The sequence below is a fragment of the Microcebus murinus genome, chromosome 15 (genome assembly GCF_040939455.1).
Source record: "Microcebus murinus isolate Inina chromosome 15, M.murinus_Inina_mat1.0, whole genome shotgun sequence".
In the NCBI taxonomy this organism is placed as follows: Eukaryota; Metazoa; Chordata; class Mammalia; order Primates; family Cheirogaleidae; genus Microcebus; species Microcebus murinus.
Window position 1 is genome coordinate 70561813 of NC_134118.1, and position 18962 is coordinate 70580774.

At 34.0% G+C, this 18962-nt stretch overlaps 1 protein-coding gene across 3 annotated transcripts in view; it reads left to right on the forward strand.

Moving 5' to 3' along the window:
• Positions 1 to 18213, forward strand: part of GPM6A (glycoprotein M6A) — a 313639-nt gene extending 295426 nt beyond the window's left edge. For all 3 annotated transcript variants that reach the window (XM_012770713.2, XM_012770717.3, XM_012770712.2), the window contains exons 4-7: positions 4733 to 4886; positions 10904 to 10980; positions 11876 to 11941; positions 16105 to 18213. In XM_012770713.2, coding sequence (XP_012626167.1) covers positions 4733 to 4886; positions 10904 to 10980; positions 11876 to 11941; positions 16105 to 16257 — 450 coding nt within the window. In that variant the 3' untranslated portion in view covers positions 16258 to 18213. The remainder of the gene's footprint in view (positions 1 to 4732; positions 4887 to 10903; positions 10981 to 11875; positions 11942 to 16104) is intronic.
• The last annotated feature ends 749 nt before the right edge of the window (positions 18214 to 18962 follow it).

The window sequence follows — 18962 nt, forward strand, 5'->3', positions numbered from 1 at the left end:
TCTCGAAGAACTAACTCATAAACATTTTGTTGAATTTAATGCTAACAGGTGATAGGCTTCTAATAAATTTATATTGGGTAAAAACAAAAACATAACAAAAATAGGATATGAAGAAGGTACTTCTTTTGACAGTCATTTACATGTTCTGATGAAACTATAATAATGACGTGATAATGGGATATGTTAGATATTAATTAAATATCTGGCACTTGATCCCTATCATTTTATAGCAGTTTTGCTATCAAAGATCAGTGAGTTAATTCATTCAAACTAAGGAAGTTTCACTGACATTTTTTTCTTGATGAGTCAGGAAGAGGTGGTCAACATTTTACTATATGTGAATGACCCTAAATAATGACTGAAATGAGAAAAACCAATGAGACTGTTTATATAACTTTCACAAAATGCATCCTTCACTTTGAAAGAAACTGGAAATTAAAATTCAGTGTCTGTGCAAACTAACACCAAATGGGACAGAAATAGTTTCTTTTTGTCCATACCTAACTTTTGAAAGTGAAAGTACAAAATAATTCATTTTTGCTAAATCAACCTCCTCTCTCTGAGTTATTGTGAAACACATGTATTGCCCACACTTACCGCCAAGTGATTTTATTAATATGTAGGATCTTCCCTTTGTTTATATCACAGTCCTGTGAGAGAAGTATTCCAATTTCCAATTCATGAATGAGGAAAGTGACTATGAGGAATTAAGTGATATATCCAACTCATCAACTAGGGACCAGGTCTTCTGACTTCAAGTCCAGCAAATATTTTTTGTCATTTTTTTCACTAGGTTCTCCAAATAGGTATTATGAAGATGAATTTCAGAAAGTATTTCATCTAAAAACAGAGGTTAACAAACGTACACATTGGTGGCGCATGCCCATAGTCCCAGCTACTTGGAAGGCTGAGGCAGGAGGATCACTTGAGCCCAGGAGCACAAGGCTGCAGTGAACTATGATCATGCCACTGCACTCCAGCCTGGTTGACAGAGTGAGATCCTGTCTCTAAAAATAATAGTTTCGAACTCCTGACCTTGAGCAATCCACCCGCCTCAGCCTCCCAGAGTGCTAGGATTACAGGTCTAAAAATAATAGTAATAAAAAATAAGTAAAGGCACACATATACAAAAAGATGTTTAAAATCAGAAGAATTTTTCACATCCTCAGAGGTTTTTCTAATAAAAATAAGAGTAATATTAACTTACTTAATGTTCAGATGACAATATATATTTCTGTCACATGACTAACAATGGAAAGATAGAAATAAATTTATAATTATATGTTATTTTATTTATGACATAAGTATTTTTATCTAGAATTACACAAGATCAATTTGAATAATTCTTCAATTTTAGTAATTATCAGATTCTAAAGTAAAGCATAAAATGGTAAGATAGAATTGTTTTTAGCTTCTTCAGATACTTTAGCGAATATGAACTGCTACTACCTGAAATATACCTGGTTTGCACTCAAACTTTGAAAGTAAAGTCTTTTGTATTTTTTAGACTATCAATTATGCATTAATACAAATAAATATTTTCTCATCACAAGATTTACTTTGTAACATCTAGTTTTATTAATTTACTATAACATTATATTTTGCAAAGGAAAGAAAAATATGAGTCAGTACTGTGGTTTCAGAAGTCCATACCTTGCATTGCCTTATAAAGTAGCAGCAGCAACACAGTTCAAAGTGTTCCAATTTGCTTTGAACTATAATTTTAAACCTATTGAATTATAAGTCCCATTCTACTGTGAACAGCACCTTCAAAAGGAGCTTTAGAAAAATCCTCCAGGGCATAAAGAAAGAAAAATAATACAGAGAGGATGTAGCCTAATGCATGCTGACTTTAGAGTTGCTTTTAGTCCTCCAAAGCCATGTGCTTCAGGCAGCCACATCAAGTTCATCGTCCTTGTGACTGACTATACATCAGCCTTGAAACCCACAATTGTAAATATGGAAAATGTTAATAAAAAGGCTTTCCACCACCAAAGGACTTCCATTAACAGAATTTATTCACTTTCAGGGTGGTTTTCAGGAATTTCTGGAGCCTTTCTTTATGAGAGAGAGTTCACTTTTAATAATATTCCCAGACCCAAGAACTTCTCATTCTTTTAATTTTTCCAAACATGAAATGAAATCTAATTCCCTTATTCTATATAGTCTAACATAGGCAAAACATAAATTTTGGTAGCAGTAGTAGTAATCACAATACTATTATAAAAAATAAAAATAGCTAATATTTCGTCAGAGCTTCTTATGTACCAGGTTTATGCTAAATGTTATTCATGTATTACTTCATTTCAGCTTCACTTAAACATGAGGTCAATTTAGAGCTGTTCCTGTTTCATAAAGGCAGAAACAGAAGCATAAACAACAGCTTAGACTCAAGCCTAGATTAAAGCCTGTATCTTTAATCAGTATGCCATAAGACTCCTTCTATTACCAAATAAATGTAACATTTAGGTTAGGGGCACAGAACTCTGTCAGTGCCTGTTAAATAGATAGATCTATCTCTACCTTTTACATACCAGAATCCAATTGCAAAGCATGAAACATGATATGCATCATATCTTCAGTTGATTAATGCTAGAGGTGAATTGCCACTTGGAATGTGCTTTTCCATGCTCTGAGGCTCAGGAGACCATTCTCACCTAGCCTAGGTCCATAAGGAATGATGCAATAGGGTAGACAGGCTTTGAGAAGGGAAAAATCCTCAGCTGATCCTTGATTTGCTCAGTGAACTTCCTGTATCAGTGCACTTTATTCTGCCTTTCAGAAAGGAGAAAGGATAAAGACCACACGTGAAATATTATCCTCTTTCTCTAGTAGAGACAAGCAAAATGTTTACCACATATATACCAAATATTTTCTATATTTCCACATGGATTATTTTCATTCTTTTGATCAGTAAAATAAGGAGGAAGTTCTATTACTTCAACTGACTGTTATCCTACCATGTTAATCTTTACACAAATTAACCCTCATTAACTATTTGTTGAAGAAGACTAAATAATTCCAAAAGTGATGTAAACTTTACTAATTCTAGTAAAAAAATATCCTTTTAATGATATATTTATTCTCTGTCCTTCATTGATTTGAACAACTTAACATTCAGCAAATTTTATTTGCTAATATTTGTAAACTTCATTTAATCTTGGATGTATAAGGTTTACATACATCTGCCACATCATAGTTTAAAAACATTCTTGGGACAGATGTTAGCTCCCCAGCCTTTCCAAACATTAGCATTTCAGAGTGGAGACCAAGAAGAAGTCAGATTTGAGATGAGATAAAACCATATTGTTAGAAAACATGTGTTTAATTTTGTTATGAGTTTCTGAAGTTCTGTGACATATGGTAACTTACAGAAGGGTTTGAGCTTGGGTCTCATTAGCTTTCTATCCTGCCTCTCTTCCTATTTGTTCTGTAAATTCCTTTCTATCCTTAGTCCCAATAATCTCTATGTCAATCAAATGACTTTAATATATGTGCATAAGCTCTATCATGATATTGGCCCTAATTTTACTATTTTTGAAAGTGCTATTTTTAGTATATATTATGAGAGTTATTAAATGTTTGACTTGAGGTTTTACCTAAATCCTGGGGTGAAGCCTATTTGTAACTGTTTTCAAAGGGATGAATAGGGTTGAATAGGAGATTTAGTCTCATTCAGTATATTTACTAAACGTTGTATTGCTATTTTGAAAATATGGGTACTTGAGGTGTTAAAGTTAAGCCAAAATACACCACTGCTTCTCTTCAAGATTTCGAGAAGTATCCTTCGGAAATTCAGAAGAAGAACCAAATATCTATAGAAACTTAGCTTTTGGTGTCTAGGGGCTACATTTCAGACTTTTTTCAATCATCTATCACCCATCTGCTACTACATGCATCTATATGTCTTTTTATCCAGCACTTATGTCATGCTTGAACTAAAATTTCATATAAATCTAGGCTGAATCTTATTCCGCTCTATCTAGGACATATGAACACTTTATAATCTACTTTTTAAATAATAAAAATTTCTGAAGTAAATTCTAAAAACTTTGTTGTCAAAATTGCAATTATATTTTACTATTAATATATGTCTATAGCAAAAGTAAAATAATATGCATAAAAGACAGATTCAAAGTTCAAAAAGTTATTAAAAAAGAGAAGTACACACTAAATCATTCTCAGAAGGGAGAATATTATATAGTAATATGATTATATGCTAATATTAATTACCATATTTATAATGTCAACTATAAACATATTTGAGTAGCTTAAATATTTATAATATTAAATGGTACCAGTTTAGTAGTATATAAATTTATTGACAAGATTCTAACTCATTTGGAATTTTTCACAGTAAAATTCCCCATTTTGCAGAATACCCTTCAAATATATCCCTGAATACTTTCTAAAGCTAAAAAAAAAAAAAACTATGGTAAAATTTTTAAGATAAATACATGAATGAAACAGGGATGAAAACGCAAATGGATCATATTTTCTTTTATACATCAGAACTTCTGCCAAGATGCGATTTTCTGGCAATTCTGTTCACTTAACCTAGTATTCACTAATATTTCTCAAACCTCCCCTCCTGTAGTTCTTAGATGTTGTGATAATGATTTCTGTCCTATAGCCCTAAAAAGCTTCCATATTGAGCTTTGCAGATTAAACACAAGATTTTTCTTTTCCAGTAGATTACATGGTTTCCCTCTCCATTTTTTCTCTTTTGCAGTTTATTATGCTGACATACCTTTTCATGTTGGCCTGGCTTGGAGTCACGGCTTTCACCTCACTGCCAGTTTACATGTACTTCAATCTGTGGACCATCTGCCGGAACACTACGTTAGTGGAGGGAGCAAATCTCTGCTTGGACCTTCGTCAGTTTGGTAGGTGGATACTGGTCTCTGACTATAAAACACCACCCCGTATTGCTTTACCGACATAACTGCCTCTCAGATATTGTAAATCACTTTGGAATCATCACTACTTCTTCTACCATGGAGATGAATTTATCAGACTATTCATTTTTAGGACATTTATTTGAATTTTAAATAAGTAAGAAATCAGGAGTGAATGGAAGTTGATCGCACCACATATACATATTCACATGTATGTTGAATGGGCTGTCAGGTCACATTTCCTGGTATTGGCAGGTTATAATTGTGGTTTCCCTTTCCTGATTCCTTTGCTCTTTCCCAAACTCAATGTGATGGCTGCATCCTACTTTCATTTTCCCAGGATAAACTGCACAAACTGTGAAGTCTAGTGTGAAGATCACCAAAGAAAGGTATACTTCATTGTCTTCTGAAATGGGAAAAAAAACCTTAGCATTTAATAATAATTAAATAAATAAATGCTAAAGAGGTCAGCAATTCTTTTTAGTTATTTTTATTTAGGGCTAAAATCTCATATATTAATAATAGTCACTTATATGTACATGGACTTACCATGTATAGACCCTCTTCTAGGTATATGTGTCAAATAATTTAATTCTCACAACTCAAGGTGGTGGGCAATGCTGTTATCTTCGTTTATAAATGACAGAGCTGAGGCACAGTGAGGTTAAATGACTTGTCCAAGATTAGGCAACTAGTAACTGACAAAGCTGGGATTCATTCAAAGCCCAGCTTCAGTGTCCCAAGTTCTTGCTCATAGGTCAACTGCATTTCATTTTGAAACTATGAATAGTACTGAACTAGAAGTGTGGAAAGTTAGAGTCTAATCTCAGTTAACCTATTTGAGATTGTATTTTCTCATTCGTAAAAATATGGGAGCTACAGAATTTATAAAAATATGCAAATCACATTTGCAAATGGATTTTCTTTTCACTGAACAGATATTAAAAGCCAACATATTAATATCTGGGGACACTCTAAATGTTTTTCTCTAATGAGCTTTCTTCATACTTCAGAAAAGTAGGAAACATTTCAGTAGATGGGATCCGAAGCCTTTGTGTCTTGAGGGTAAGTAGTCTGTAAGTAGATTACAGGGTATGAGATAGCTACTCTATAGCCCACTGCAGCTGTGTGCTCCACAACAAGATGCCCACCCACATCCTGACAGGTGAAGTCCTCAGGCCCCTGTCGTCTGATCCAAGTGAAACGCAGATGACATGCTCCACAGATAAAGTTTTTGGCAAGGGGGAAGATGGACCGTTATTGCATTGGTCAGGTTTTGCTCTCAGAATCAAGTTGTTTGTAAACAGAGGGGGAAAGAAACCTCAGCACCTGTCACTGGAGGTCACTGCAGAACAGCTGCTTAGAAAACTGTGGCTTTGGCTTCTGTTCCTCTCCCTCAATACCTTCCTTTTGTTCTGGCCATCCTAAAAGTTAAAATTGGAAAGGATGTGACTAGCTTCTCAGGACTACCAGGTAAAATACAAGATGCCCCATTAAAATTTGAATTTCAGATAAACAAGTAACTTTTTTTAGAGCAAGTACAGTTACAAATATTGCATGATACCTAGTTACACTAGATATTATTTGCTTTTTATCTGAAATGCAACTTTAACTGAGGAACAGTGAGGTTATTTTTATTGTTAAATCTGTTAACCCTACTCTCAGAGCCTGAGTTTATCTCACAACAGTGTCACCACGGAATAGATGAGGGCTAGAGGCTCTATAATGTTATTATTGTCTGTGTTTCTAAAAATACATGATAGATCTATTTCATTTCTTACGGTATGGTAAATAGCTAAAGTAGGTGACTATAAGGTCTTTGGTCTTATCAAACCAGATTTTAGACTGAAAAATATTGAGAAACACTAGCAAAATATTTTAAATTTTTCCCCAACTTTGATTTCTAAAGGAGAGGGAAAATAATCCTTCAGAAAAGATGAGTAGACACTGTAATATTTTCAACCTTTTTTCCCCCCAGATCTTCTATTAATTCTTAATGTATTCAAGTGCTTGTGATACCCAAATTAACCTAATTTTTCTTAATATATGGAGACTTATGCCACTCAGTGCATATAATCCCCTGTGACATTAAGCACAGAATTATGTCCTAGAGTCATATAATTTTAGAAATAGACTTCAGTAATCACCAATCCAGCTCTCTGGTATAAAGGAAATGGAGTTCTAAGAGGTGAAATAATTTTCCAGGGGTATAGCTACCTCGCAGGCCATGATGGGGTAGAAAGGTGAATGTCTTGAATCAGGACTCAGTTCTCTTCTACTCAATAGTTTTTCAGATAAAATTTTTAGATAAAGAGCTTTTTTCAACCATAATCTTGAGTAAGCCATTAGTATTTTTAGTAGACAGACTAATGAGCTCATCAAAGATGTACACATCCTAATTCCTGGAACATATAAATATGTGAGGTTCCATGTCAAAGAGGAATTCAGGTTGTTGATCAGCTGACTTGAAAATAGGGAGAGTGTTCTAAATTAGCCTAATACAATCAAAAGGTCCTTAAAATTGGAAGACAGAGTCAGAAGAGAAGAGTCAACCAGAGAGAGATGCATTACAGAAAAAATTCAGAAAGATGCAGTTTTGTTGGCTTTGAAGATGGAGAAAAGAGACCAAGAGCCAAGAAATGTGTGTGGCTCGTAGAAGCTGAAAAAGGAAAGGAAACTGGATTCTCCTTCTAGAGCCTCCAGAAGGAATACATCCCTGATGACCCTTTGATTTTAGATTTCTGTTTTCCAGAACTGTAAGAGATAGATCTGTGTTGCTTTAAGCCACTAAATTTGTGGTAATCTCTTACAGCAGCAATAGGAAAAAAATGCAGCATTGAAAGCCAAAGTCAATTTTTTTTCAAACTTGTTTATTTTCATGATCTGGTACATTTACTTTATCACAATGACAGTTCCTCTTCTGTCAAAGCCAGCAACATTGATTCTCCCTGGTAATTCCTCTGCAAGCTTAATTCCCCTTTGCAGTGTCATCTAACACATTCACAGGTCCCAGAGATAAGGATCTGAACATCACTGGGCAATGGCTATTTTCTACTCAGCACAGTCTACCCTCTGGCCACCAAAGATACACACATATCCCATGTGCAAAATACATTCACCTCACCCCAAGGTCCAAAGGTTTCATCCCATTATAGCATCAATTCAAAGTCAAAAAGCATGTTTCAATTTCATCAGTTCACACCTCTTTTTCTTTTTAAAAAATGTGCCATGGTAAGTGTAAAGCATGAATATATGGCTACAACTGTTCTTTGAAATTTACTACTGTTTACAACATAGTCGTTAAGATGTATTGAAATGTCACTTTTATTATGCAAATGTGGAAGAAAAAGAAGGCATTTTTTTCAGATGTCATGCAGTCTTTACATCAGCTATTTTCGCCCTTGATATAAAATGTATTGCTGTATGTACTTATTGTACAATGTACTTACTGCCTTCCAGATAATATGTCCCTAATACGACACTGGAATGTACATATACAACCCATATCATCAATATTACCATGTGCTATCAGAAAAGATCAACTCTTCAAAAACTGTATTACAATCAGTTCAGAATTTACTAACATTCATCAAAAAAGTAATTGAATAGATAAGATATACTTTAAAGTAATTTCCCTTGCACTACAAAGTTGTCTCATTAGCATTTAGATGGTACCTTTTGTCTTAGAGGAACCGATGTCTTCATACTCTATATTTAATAAAAAGCCATGGCTATTACACCTGCTTAGTAGAGGTATGCATCTCTCTATTCATCCCCAAGCCTATAATAAAGTTACGTATTTCAAATAAAGCTAATGAAAAGCTCATAAACTTGAGGAATTTATGGATTGCTTATCATACTAGAATTTGTTGTATTTCAATATGCATCATGAAATACTTTTCCTCGCATTTTTAGTGCCTTTACTATGCTATCTGTTTTCCTCCAATTACATGTACCGTGAGTTAATGACATTTGATGTATTAGATGTCCTAGTAAATTCATATCATAAAATGTTAATACTGGTTCCCATAACATCATCTACATCCACGGTTTAAAACTGTTAAAATGTGATGATTTGATGAAAGTACCTCAGGGCCAGCCATCGAGAGAAAGTGGTTCAAAGTAGGTAGGGATCCTTTCAGACTTTTAGCCAGCGCACCCTTACATGAGAGCTAGAATGTGTTTTTATGTGATTTCCATAAAGCACTTCTCAGTAGGATTTCATTTCACTTACTTATTCACACCTTTTTCAATGAATTTTTTTTTTGAGAGATAGGGTCTCAATATGTCTCCTAGGCTAGCAGTGACAGGATCATAATTCACTACAGCCTTGAACTCCTGGGCTCAAGTGATCCTCCTGTCTCAGCCTCCTAAGTAGCTGGGACTACATGTACACATCACTGCACTCGGGTTATTTTTATTATTATTATTATTTATTGGTAGAGATAGGGTCTTGCTAGGTTGCCCAGGCTCTTCTCCAACTTCTGGCCACAAGTGATCCTCCTGCTTCAGCCTCTCAAAGTGCTGGAATTATAGGTGTGAGCCACCAGCATCAACAAATATTTAATGAGCACCTATTATGTTTCAGCAGTGCTCAATTGTGAATGAAAATAATCTCCATCACAGAAAAATAAAATAAAGTCTGAAAAATGCTTATTTCATAAACCTGACCCATCATGTTTTCTCTAGAGAAGGCAGCCATGACCTAGGAATATTGCATTATTTGTCCAAGATATAACAGAAGACAGAATTGAGACTAGAAATAAGCAGCACTTTTGACCTGAATCCACTTCATTCAAAAGGACATTTTATGTTTGCATAAAAACTAGAGACATATATTCTTAATAGGAAGTCTTTTATAAGTTTAGCTATGTGTCATTGCTATTTACTGAACTATATTCATTTCTGCTAAATAACTCAAGAATCTATTTGGTAAAATCTTCTTCCTAAATTAAGTCTGTAATGGATCAATGTGGAGAAGGATAGCCTTGGCCAGGAAGCTTCCTCAATACCATTGAATTTTTAGACGAATCTCACGAGAGAGTGCTTTTCTAATCCTCCCTGCCCCCCCTCCCCGGACACCATTAGTACCATCTTGGCAAAAAGGAAAAGTTGCAGAGACATTTCTCTGCATTTGTTGTACTGCAAGTAGATTTTTTTACACTAAAATAGATTCCACAAACTATTGGCAAAGCAGAAACTAATGGGAGCAGCTCCATAGAGAGGGACGGTTGATGATACACCTTAAAGATAAGAATGTTTAAATACACATATATAAAAACTAAATAAAGAGTAGTGAATGCTAAAAGCTTAGGTATTAGATTGCCAGGATATATGGGTTTTTTTCTTCATGCATGTATATGTTCAGCACTTCAATATTTCTCAAAACAAAATTAAAGACATGTTATAGGGTGAACTTGATTACTTCTGTTCTCTAAGATGAGATCTAGTGGCATGGCAGTGAATTGCCTGTGTGCTTGTTGAAAAAATGCAATGCCCCAGGCTTAACACTTAAACACAGCAGCTTTTAATTTCTTGTTATCAAAAGCATTGCTTTCAATATTAGCAGGAAAAAAAAGTACTTGTTGGACAGTATTCCTTTATAGACTAACAGAAGCATCATACTAGCTGAACAAATTTAGATCCTGATTTCAGCACAGTCTGGGGCATAGTTACCAAAATAATTACAATGTCTACACTATCACACCAATGGGCCAAACCAACGAGCTAGCTATAATTGAATCTGAAAATTCTGGTGGCCAGATTCCATTGCATTCAGATGGAAAATGTTTTAAATTGCTTGAGGGCTAAATAGTTTTACATCTTATATTCATAATTCTATGCACAATTATTATTCACAACAAAAGCTGAGGAAGACTTTTTTCATTATAATATGAAATAACATAAAATGGAACTTACTCAGATTTGATCAGTAAAAAGTTTCATTTTCTCTCTCTTGGCGCTTGAAAACATAATGCTAAACTTTAATTTTCTACACCTTGTAGGGATTGTTACAATTGGAGAGGAAAAGAAAATTTGCACTGTCTCTGAGAATTTCTTGAGGATGTGTGAATCTACTGAGGTGAGTGTTTTTACAGCCTTTAATTTTGTCAGAATTTTAGCATTCATTTTGTTATTTGAAGAATATATTACAATTTGGCCGGGCGCGGTGGCTCACGCCTGTAATCCTAGCTCTTGGGAGGCCGAGGCGGGCGGATTGCTCAAGGTCAGGAGTTCAAAACCAGCCTGAGCAAGAGCGAGACCCCGTCTCTACTATAAATAGAAAGAAATTAATTGGCCAACTGATATATATATATATAAAAAATTAGCCGGGCATGGTGGCGCATGCCTGTAGTCCCAGCTACTCGGGAGGCTGAGGCAGAAGGATCGCTCGAGCCCAGGAGTTTGAGGTTGCTGTGAGCTAGGCTGACGCCACGGCACTCACTCTAGCCTGGGCAACAAAGCGAGACTCTGTCTCAAAAAAAAAAAAAAAAAGAATATATTACAATTAAATCTATATCGAATTTTCCCTTATTCTCTCAGAGGCAATTTTACTTGCAGTGGTGGTATGCAAGGAGAGTAGAGAATAAATATAAATGAGATACTCTGCATATTTCAATTAAAAGTATAAGAAATATTTAAAATTTTCCAGAAATTCTTTTAATGAATTTTGAAAAAAATATAAAGATATGTTTAAAGAGATAGCATAGCCTTATATTGTTAAACTATTACTGAAAACCATCATTATTAATCACAATCTCATCTTTATAATGAAAGTATATTAAAATGATGCAGTTGCAAGGATTTAAAGAATTTTCAGGAGAAAAGACATTGTCATGTGTTTTGACAGAATGATTTATCAGAAGCTTGCTTTTCTTAAAGATGTACAAAGTCTTGTTCATAAAACGATAGCAGTCCTGACCTCTCTTCTGCTTGTAACTCTGATACATTCTGGTTCTCTGTGTTTTTCGTTGCAGCTGAACATGACCTTCCATTTGTTTATCGTGGCGCTTGCTGGAGCTGGGGCAGCAGTTATTGCTATGGTAAGACCTCTGCGCTCTGATGCTTGGTTGTTCAATCTGAATTGCAAAGCTATCTGCTTGTGAAGATGGTAATTTATCTCTAATGTCTGAATTCCATATTAAACATATTTATTTTATCAGTTAATAAAAAAGGGGGAAGAGGGAGACCAAAAGACAAGTGAAAACAAGGCTTAACCTAAGGAAATATTATCATTACCATTGAAATAATATTTGATAAACAGTTTGAGGATTAAAATAATAGTGTAGCTAGCATTAACAAAAATAAGTAATTCATTAGAATTTTAGATATTATATTACTATTAATATAAAAAACATATTTCTGTAGCATGTATTGATGTAAGTGTGATATTCCAAGTAAACTAACCAACTCCTTAATTTACATTATTCTTGTCTCCTACTTAAGTACATAAGAAAGCAGTGTCAAGTCACTTAGGAAAAAAGATTAGATTTTTCGTAAAATAAACCTCAGCAATTTCAAGTCACATCTTTTGTATCTAGTTTTCTTCAGAAATATTAAGAATAAATCTTTAAAATCCTCTTTTAATACATCAGGCTTTTCCCGAATGTAGAGGACCTACTATGTGCTAGATTCTCTCTCTTCCTTTTGTAACTCACCATGAATTCCAGTTATTTACTGGAATGACAAATATTAACAGTGAACTAGTACTCTGGACATCAGTCATAACTTTCGCAGCCGAAGTCTTCAGTCTTTATTTGTGTATCCTATAAGGAGTAGAGAACTCTAGAAGATTCCTGGCAACCTCCCAACTGTGATAAATAATGAATAATTTGGATTTATTTAATTCCTTTCCTAATGTTGCCAATACATTGTCTAATGGGTTGATGAAAGGAACACTTTTTTAAAAATGAGAGTGTTTTTATCTCTTGTCAAAGACTACTTATAGGGATGAGACAAAGCTAATGTGCAAATGAGCCATATTAGGCCAGTTGTTTTCAGTGACTTCATATAAAGTCTGATTCTGTTTTATTAAAAATGATTTTTAAATATATCCAACAAAACTGGGTATGTCAGTGCTAAAGTGAGTTTTCAGATATTTTGTTAACTTAAACATTGCTTACCATTTTAGATATAGTGACTGTACACCTCTATATAGGAATTTCATTTCATAATATGAGATACAATATCATGTTGGCTGATTAATGGGAGGGATCAAAATAGAACAATAAGCAAAAGCTTTGTATTTTTAACTTAAATTAATGCTAAAATATGCCTGGGAGAAGCATCAACATGTTCTGGCCAGTGGTATGTCAAACAGTGTTAGTCCCAGGGAGCACACAGCCTGGCTGGAGATCAGAGGAAACGTGTACATTTGTGCTCATACACACATTCCTATACAGCGGATGAATAGTAGTGATGTGTATTTACAAACAATATGGATTCAGATATAGGAAGTCCGTCAAAGTACCTTTTAAAAAGAGTATAATGAAGCATCTGTTTGCATTTGCTCCATACACGTGCATATAAAATTCTGTCTAAATATGCATGCCCTCAGGTGTACACTAGTGAAAAATATCTGCTTAAACAGATAATGTCATTTAAAAGTCTCTGAAAAACGCTTACTCTGGGGAAAAAAATCAAAAGATTTTAATACAATAGAAATTTATATGTTATATATTTCTTAAGGAATCTATGCTTTGCATATATTTAGATATAATGTTATATATAAATTTTATTTCAAACAGGAAGAGTTCAGAAGATTATTTTTTAATGTACTAAGCATTCTTTTAGGGATTGTTTTTCTCTCTGTAGAGTTACCACAAAACTTATTGGCCGGGCGCGGTGGCTCACGCCTGTAATCCTAGCACTCTGGGAGGCCGAGGCGGGCGGATTGCTCAAGGTCAGGAGTTCAAAACCAACCTGAGCGAGACCCCGTCTCTACCATAAAAATAGAAAGAAATTAATTGGCCAACTAATATATATATATATATATATAAAAATCAGCCGGGCATGGTGGCTTGTGCCTGTAGTCCCAGCTACTCGGGAGGCTGAGGCAGGAGGATCACTTGAGCCCAGGAGTTTGAGGTTGCTGTGAGCTAGGCTGACGCCACGGCAGCACTCACTCTAGCCTAGGCAAGAAAGCGAGACTCTGTCTCCAAAAAAAAAAAAAAAAAAAAAAAACTTATTACTAGCTCAAATGATTGACATTAGTATTTCCAATTTATTAGCTCTGGTAATAGTGTAGGTCTTAGGAGACAGGTAAAATATAACTACTGCTACTGTTTCTAGTACTTATATTATGAGTCCTGCCATTAATAATATTTCTTAAAAACTTGATCTGTTGCAATAACTATTAATTGCTCCACATACATGAACATATCCAATACTTGTAACATAGCAACTGTCATGAACCTCATCACAGCCTCATTCCATAGTTACAATATAGCTACCATCATCATTATGTCCGACTCTTAGATGAGAAAATTGAGATGGTCCACTCTACCAAAAATATTGAAAACATCATCTGTAACGTAGGCAAGGGTTATAAGAATTTTTATTAAAATTAACAAGGACTCTATGCTGATATTTTGTAGAGCTGTTAGGAAGTCCTACATGCTGACAAAATTAGCCAACCTGGTGTTTCAGCAGTTTCCACATTCTGTTCCAGTTTCTGATCACCTAGTGAGGGACAGACAGTAAGAAGCCTGGCGGCTTGCATTCTCTTTGAGGCCAGATGAAATGTCTGGAAGACCCATTGGAAATCTCTGGTTACTAAACTAGAATGACCTTGAATTTCTTTTCAGTATTTCACTCATACATTTTAATAAAAATTTAGGGGCCATATTTTCCCAGCCATTAAAGGGGAAGTTTTTGAACATTGAAAAATATATTCATTTATTTGGCAAACATTTTGAATACGTGCTACTTACTGAGCACTCTCCACAACACTGGATATTCTAACAACAAAATACCACATAAATTTGATTATGTATATAAGCCTTATTCAATCCATATATATATATATAGTGATTAAGCTTTCACTATGTAAATACCATATATTCTTACCATATAAGAATATAACTCACAGCCTCAGCTTTCAAGTGGCTTGCAATTTCCATTAAACAAAATTTCAGAGGAAATAGAACATTCTGAAAATAATTTACTTATAGTAGTATGCATCTTTTTCTCTATATCCATGTGTCAAAATATTTTTTTTTACTATCAGTTAATTACCTAAATTTGTCACAATACTCACTATTCAGTATGGAGTATGCGTTCATAATGCTCCTCTGTACTTTTCTAGAACCAGTCTGCCTTCTGTCTTTCAAAGTACTCTTGAATAATTTTCAAAATTTTAGTGTTCTATTTTTCTAAATGTTGGATAAAAATATTGTCTACCCTCTAACACTCAGAACAAGTAAATAACTGACAACTTATTTTCTCTTCCCTATTCATTCATCAATATCCATTGTGTGGAGAACTGCTTTATCTCTGCTATGGACCAAGAAGGAAGCAAAGAAAGAAAAGGATCTCATTGCTTAGTCAATTCAAGTCAAACCAGGAGCTTATTATTTGAGTAACTTCATTACTCTAGACAAATCAGTAGCTTCCTTTTTGAAATGGCACTATTTTAGTTATTGTGAATATATGTATTTTGAGAATCCGTGTGATACAATACTTTATTATAGCTTGTTATCCAAAGGAAACGGCAAAGTTCATGATACAGAAAATTAACTTGAAAATGAAATCCACAGGTTTATTTCAGGGTTTCTGTGATCCCTCTGTATATTGCCCAGTGAGGTGGGCAATATATCCTCTAATTAACACAAGTCCATTAGACACAACTGTAGGTGAGAATATTTCTGATTGTGGATTATAAACATGAGTATGAAATGTATGGTCTTACAGTTTGGATGAATGAGGACAAAATGTACAGGAAACATCACAGAAAAGTCTTGAATTACTTCAGATTTGAAAAAGAGATACTGAAAGAAAAGTTGTCAAGAATATGGTATCATACAGTTGGAGAAGTGAAGAATATATTTAGTTTATACCACTCCTATTACCACAAAAATTTTGGTTCTATTTTCTATGTGAACATTTCCTATATAAATACATAATTTAAACACTGCTTTCCTGACAGCAAGGTGTAATGGAAACACTGAACAGTCTTCCAGTGTAAATTATTTTTGTCTTTGATTAGGTTCACTACCTTATGGTTCTGTCTGCCAACTGGGCCTATGTGAAAGATGCCTGCCGGATGCAGAAGTATGAGGATATCAAGTCCAAGGAGGAGCAAGAGCTTCATGACATCCATTCTACTCGCTCCAAAGAGCGGCTCAATGCTTACACATAAATAAATCTTCCTGTTCTTTCTACCATTTGAATGCATTGGTGTGTAACTAAGGGCCATCCAACCATCCAATCTTTGAAAAACAAAATGAAAGTGCTTCTCATCAAAGATATGTAAGGTGACTTATGAATCACCTGAATACAATGCTTTGTTGTTTAGCACTCGATTTCCTAATTTGTTAAATTGGTGTAATCAGATCTTTTCTACAAGCTCCTATCCAGCCTTTTCTTTGAAATTTCTCTAACTCATTTAATAGTTCTGTAAGATCAAAGATACTAACATTGTCAAATGCAAAAATTTGTTTGATTTTTAACCACTTCCCATGTGTTATACATAACACCTTTTGCATTATTTCTTATGTTTTGGAAAGAAAATAGCTTTTTATACTTTTTAGTTTTGATTTCGGTAACTAGTTTAACTACAGGTAACCTTCAAAGGGACCATTGTACATTATGAACAATAGACAGCAGAGATGACATCATGATGACTCTTGTTGAAATATGAAGATTTTATCTGAAGATCAGTGGCCACATTATAGGCCCTGGTTGATGGCTTCATCAATCTAAGGTGCAATTTCTAAATTTGTAAGAGTAGGTTAAAAAAAAAAAGTGCTTCTTATCTTTGTTAACATTGTATTTTTTCTTGATGTACTTACAAGGTATTTCTCTCTAATTACTCATGTTTATGTTGTGAGCATGTAGAAACAGTAATGCTAATGCATGGCATCTAACATTGTGACATCAGGTTTACCTTTTAAAGTTTAGTATATAGAGACAATTTTAATGGAAATAACTACTGTGGACTACTGGAGAATGATCTCTTTGTGATTTAAGCAGTGGCTGGATTGGAACTTTTAATATGCTAATGTGGAACATTAATTACCTTTATGAAGGTGGTATATTAAAAATAAGCACACTAACCCCTCAGAAGTTGTTTTACCTACCTTAAAAGTTTTAATGGATTGCACCTCTGTAAACTATTCCTAAAATGTGTATGATATATCTGAAAAGGCTTCCATTAATATAATAGCTTTGCTTGCAGCCTTCCAATCTATGTCGGTTTACCTGTAGTGTTTCTAAAGTGTGGTCAGAGGCCCCTATAGAATGTATTGTTTGGAAATGTAGTGATATATTCGTGTTTTCATTTCAATTAAGTCATTTTAACCGAATGTTCATTCATATTCATTTATAAGAAGTACCTGTATCAAAGGAATTTAAAAAAAAGCAATCAGTATTATTGGACCAAATTTGGTGTTTGTTTTAACCTTGACTCTCTTCTTTTGATTATTTCTAATGCTACAAGAATGCTGTAAAGTGTCTTTTAAAATGATGTAGCCTGACAAGACATTTCTGTCAGTGTATAAAATTAGGTAGTATTGTGCACTGATTTGACCATTGTGAAATCCTTTCTCAGTGTAACTGCATTTCTAATAAAATTTATTGAGTGAAACAATCTTTGTACAACGACTAGTCATGCATCATCAGTAATTTTACAAGTTCTTGTAGTAGGTGGGGGGTTATTACTAGAGTTATCTGTGGCATGATTATGCATTCTGTAGTATTATTTAATTAATTTGGGGTTCATTTTGCTTCTTTTTTTACACTTAGATTATCTTACTGGTTCAACATTTTTCTGATATATGCAGTATTACAGATATTCAGCAAAAGTATTAATGGGCTTCTTTAAATTCAATATTATAGTGTTTCAGTTCTGTGTCTTAACAGTTTGTGATGATTTTTAAAACTGTCTTTTAAACTCATGTAATGATGTTGACACTTTTGGCTTTTATTTCTGGTATTAGAGTTTGTATTTTCACAGAGTGCTTTGTAGCAGGCATTACAATTAATCTGTTTTGTACATAAATGTGCCAACAGCTTGATGGTGGCGTTTTTGAAATGTAGAACAAAGTGCTTGCAAAATGTAATAAATACACTTGTGTACTTTGTGTACTTATTATTAGTTTCTGCAGTGTTTTTTGTTTTTTTTGTTTTGTTTATTTCTCTTTCCTATCTGTGTCCATTCTTTTCAAATGCAATAGATGCCATCTTCTTAAGATTCTTATTTCAGTTGAGCTGACCTGACACTTCACAATACAATCAAAATTCTTTGCCTGAACATTCAGCATAGGACTGATAAGGCATTCTGGGGAAAGGGTGTTGGAGTCAAGATGTCAGAAGTTATTTCATTTAGAAAGTAATAACTTTTCCCAAGGTATGCTATTTTCTTGCCTGATTTCTATTGTTTTGTGTTTTCTTTAGTGCTTCACAAACTAACAGAGGAAAAAAAAAAGACTAATGCAATTCAGAAAGAAAAATGATTTATTGGTTCACTTCAAAATAGCAAGGTAAGAGCAATGAAATGGAAAAAAATAAATATGTTCCAGGTGTTTGTTCGTTTGGGATCTAAATTCTTATCAAACGAGAAGTTATGACAATTTAAAGACAATAAAATAATTTTTAGTAAAACTTTGATTTTCATTAGGCCTAAGGAATTATATTTGTCTTTAATTACTAACTTACTATGAATGGCAGGATGAAAATTTCATAGACTTATATTGGTGAGTAGATTTGGACAAAATACCTTAATTATGTTTTAAAAAGTTATTTTTAACACAATAAGAAAATTATTTTCCATCTAGATCTTTTAAAATGATAATTCTTATTCTTTCCAGTGGTTATGAAGTTCTTGCCATAGCAACAAGATAATAA